The 3,570-nt window shown below is 38.5% G+C and overlaps 2 protein-coding genes across 5 annotated transcripts in view; both read left to right on the plus strand.

Moving 5' to 3' along the window:
- The window catches only part of LOC104741985 (dolichyl-diphosphooligosaccharide--protein glycosyltransferase subunit STT3B-like), a 23,035-nt gene that overhangs the window by 14,983 nt on the left and 4,482 nt on the right, over window positions 1-3,570 (plus strand). The gene's annotated exons all lie outside the window — the stretch shown is intronic.
- On the plus strand, window positions 182-3,231 carry LOC104741984 (type I inositol polyphosphate 5-phosphatase 1-like). 4 transcript variants are annotated; one of them, XM_010462936.2, is made up of 10 exons: window positions 182-275; window positions 377-524; window positions 610-660; window positions 847-916; window positions 1,152-1,256; window positions 1,348-2,062; window positions 2,138-2,328; window positions 2,409-2,517; window positions 2,656-2,798; window positions 2,896-3,231. In XM_010462936.2, exons 1-10 carry the CDS (start codon window positions 240-242, stop codon window positions 3,083-3,085), a joined length of 1,758 nt encoding a protein of 585 aa, XP_010461238.1. In that variant the 5' UTR covers window positions 182-239; the 3' UTR covers window positions 3,086-3,231. The 4 variants fall into 4 exon arrangements, with proteins under 4 accessions (XP_010461238.1, XP_019091741.1, XP_010461239.1 ...); XM_019236196.1 differs by having other exon boundaries at window positions 2,412-2,517; XM_010462937.2 differs by lacking the exon at window positions 182-275 and having other exon boundaries at window positions 1,097-1,256.

Raw genomic sequence — 3,570 nt, forward strand, 5'->3', positions numbered from 1 at the left:
TTTTTTTTTTTTTTTCTAGTTTATTATTGGCACACATCATAAAGAAGAAAGGAAAAAACCAACCTATTTATGTTAGTTGACCTTTCTAAACCGATTTAACCCGAAATTTAATCAATTTACTAAACCGCCGGTTCTAACGTAAGAAAGAAATAAAAATGATATCTGCATTTTCAATCTGTCTCCCACCAAAGCGTCGTTAAGTCTCAACCGCGTCTTCTTCTTCCTCCTCCTCGGATTTAATGGCGGCACTACGATCACGATCACGACGAACGGAGGTATGCAGATCTCTATCTTCTGCTATATCATTGTCGTATAGTTGATTGAAGTAGTTTTTTTTTTTTTTAATTGGGGATAACTCAAATGTGAAATTTTGCAGAGCAATTGGGCTACGATTTGCTGCTCAGCTTTCTCCTGTCTCCAGCTCTACTGGGCACGTCTTGTAATCCGTAAATGGTTCAACGTTTCTGCTATTGAATCAGATTATAGCGCTGATAGTGACGATGACTGCGGAGAGAGAGTCCACGGTCAGCTTATCCTAGTTCTCCGGGAACAATTAGTTTTTTTTTTTTCATATTATTTTGTGGCTGAACCTGAACCTGGTGTTAGCAGAACTTGACCCGACTAGCTCTGGAGTTACCAATCAACGTGTTGATACTGATGGTAATGTGATTTGTAACTCTCAGCTCTCAATTTATGTACCTTGAATCGTTACAACTTTGTTGTTTAGGCTAATTTTATAGTGATAGCGTTTGCGTTTGATGAAGAATACTCTCTACGTAGGTTTAAACATTATTGCTTATTCAGATTCAGTTTTCCTAATTGTTTCTATCCAAAACTAATTTTCAGATGTGCCTAAGCTTAGAAGACGAAATTCAGAAACTTTCAGGGTGCAGTATATGGATACCAAAGCAATCAGGTCTTCTGGATTTCTCTGCTTATCTTTGCATCCTCAATGTTGTCTTGCTGATTGTTAATGTTTCTGTTATTTTGTGAGTTTTTAGACAGATATTTTGTTTCTTGTCTCTCTTTTCTCCTGTAATGCTATATGTTGTCGAACATTTGCTTTAAGAAGTCCCACTGTTTCATGTGTAAACAGTGTTGCTTAGCGTCAACCGTAGTGAGTCCCTGGTATATGGTTTTGATGTAGCTAGAATCTGTGCTGGGACATGGAATGCTGCGGGAAGAGTTCCACCGTCTGACTTGGATATCGATGGTTGGTTAGACATTGCTGAACCTGCTGACATTTATGTTCTTGGGTATGTTTTTTTATTTCGTTCTGACATCTTTTGTTTAACTACCTTGGTTAATGAGTTCTGTATTCAGTATTTATGATTCATTTCATTTCAGTCTTCAGGAAATCGTTCCCTTAAATGCTGGAAACATTTTTGGTATGGAGGATGATCAGCCTGCTTATGAATGGGAGAACTTGATACGGGAGGCCTTAAACCGAGTTCAACCTAGAAAGCTGAAGATTATAAGTCACAGTGAACCCCCTTCTCCATCGAAGTTTAAGCAATCTGAAGAGGTCTCTTACAGCGTACAAGATATGTTTACCAGTCATGATGCTTGCGATGCGATTCATTCAATGGATAAGAAACCCAGTTGTAGCGAAAGCACGGACAGACCAGTCGTAGGTGAAGATTCACTTACTAATATAGACGTTTTGGGTTCTACCAATGACAACGCATCTTGCTTGCCCATACAAGAATATTTACCAAGGCAATTTTCATCAGAAAATACGCCAGACCGCTCTCTCTCAATGCAGATTAATAGTGATTCCCAAAGGGAAGAAAGATTTAGTTACTCTGAAAGAGTTGGTTTGAGGTTGCCAGAGCCTCCACTGAAACTGCTTAATCAATATGTTTCGGAAAGACGTAGTTCCTTCAAGTCAGTGAATCTAACTATCAAGAATCTGAGAAAACCTTCGTATGTACGGATTGTGAGCAAACAGATGGTTGGAGTGTTTCTCACCATTTGGGTTCGGAGGAAGTTGCGCAAGCACATAAGCAACCTTTGTGTATCTACTGTTGGTGTTGGTATTATGGGCTACATTGGTAACAAGGTCTTGATTTCTCATACTAGCTATTCTCAATAATTATTCTTAGGCTAGCAAATAACTTTTCTTATTTTATTATAGGGATCTGTATCGGTAAGCATGTCAATCTATCAGACACCGTTTTGTTTCTTGTGCTCGCATCTGTCATCTGGGGAAAAGGATACAGATGAAGAGAAAAGAAACGAAGATGTACGTGAAATTCATAGAAGAACACAGTTTCTTTCGCATTCTTTAAATGAGAATGAGCTTCCAAGAAGCATCCATGATCATGAGTACGTTTAATTTCTCAACTGATACATTCAACCACATTTGAATATTTAAGTTTTGAACATAACAAGATAACCTTTTGTAGAAGAATAATCTGGCTGGGAGATCTGAATTATCGGATTAACTTGTCGTATGAGGAGATACATGAACTTATTGCAAGAAAGGAATGGCAGAGGTTGGTAGAGTATGACCAGGTACCTTCACTGCATTGTTTAGGTTTAATACTAAGTGACAAAGTTCGAACTCTTATGTTTTTAAAGTTAAAAGATGAAGCAATCTATTGATAGAGGGTCTAAACCACGTTTGCAATTATATGTTTTATTCTCTGGTAGCTTTCAAGAGAGATGACAAAAGGGAACGTATTCGAGGGATGGTCAGAGGGAACTTTAGATTTTGCACCAACATACAAGTACGAAATCGATTCAGAAAACTACATCGGAGATGACCCGGAATCCGGGAAACGCAGACCGGCTTGGTATTTTCTTCATAAACTGTGATACAATTACAACATATTTCCGTAATATGCACAAAAAGGCAAAAATGATGAGTTTGAAGTGACTGTGATTGATCAGGTGTGACCGCATCATTTGGAATGGGAAGGGAATGAAGCTCTTTAATTACAGAAGAAACGAGATTAAACTATCGGATCACCGGCCTGTCACAGCAACGTTCTTGGCCGAGGTTGAGGTTTTGTCTCCACGGAAACTTCATCGTGCGCTTGCACTCACGTACTCCGAGATCGAAGGCCATGCAGACTTCTAAATGCATACCCTCTCCGGTCAGATTCTGTTCTGTGTAGAGTAATTTTACAACTTATATTCATTTCGTACATTCAATAATTCCCATTGAAGGAAATGTATAAATAGTGTTCACGTAAAAACATAATCATACTTGCTTTGTAGATAGAATACAGACGAAGTCTTCTATAGGACTGTTCGACAATTACATTAACCAACACCATATTCCATGACTAGACAAGACCATGAGCTAATCACGTGATCAGTTAAATTAGTTACTAGTCAGCCGATCTAGTATGCGAGGAGTTACCACTTACCATTGTACATTACAACCTTGTCTGTATAGAACAGAACCGAGCTTGCGTTTGATACCAAAGGTGTTGTATTCCTGATTCTGAAAACAAGGGAAGCCTCGTTCGTGCTTAGTCTTTCTACTATTGACAAAAAAAAATTAATTGACAATGGGCTCAGTAAAGCCCAAAAGATCTGTCACTCACTTCAATTCTCCAC

The sequence above is a fragment of the Camelina sativa genome, chromosome 14 (assembly GCF_000633955.1).
Source record: "Camelina sativa cultivar DH55 chromosome 14, Cs, whole genome shotgun sequence".
Classification (NCBI taxonomy): domain Eukaryota; kingdom Viridiplantae; phylum Streptophyta; class Magnoliopsida; order Brassicales; family Brassicaceae; genus Camelina; species Camelina sativa.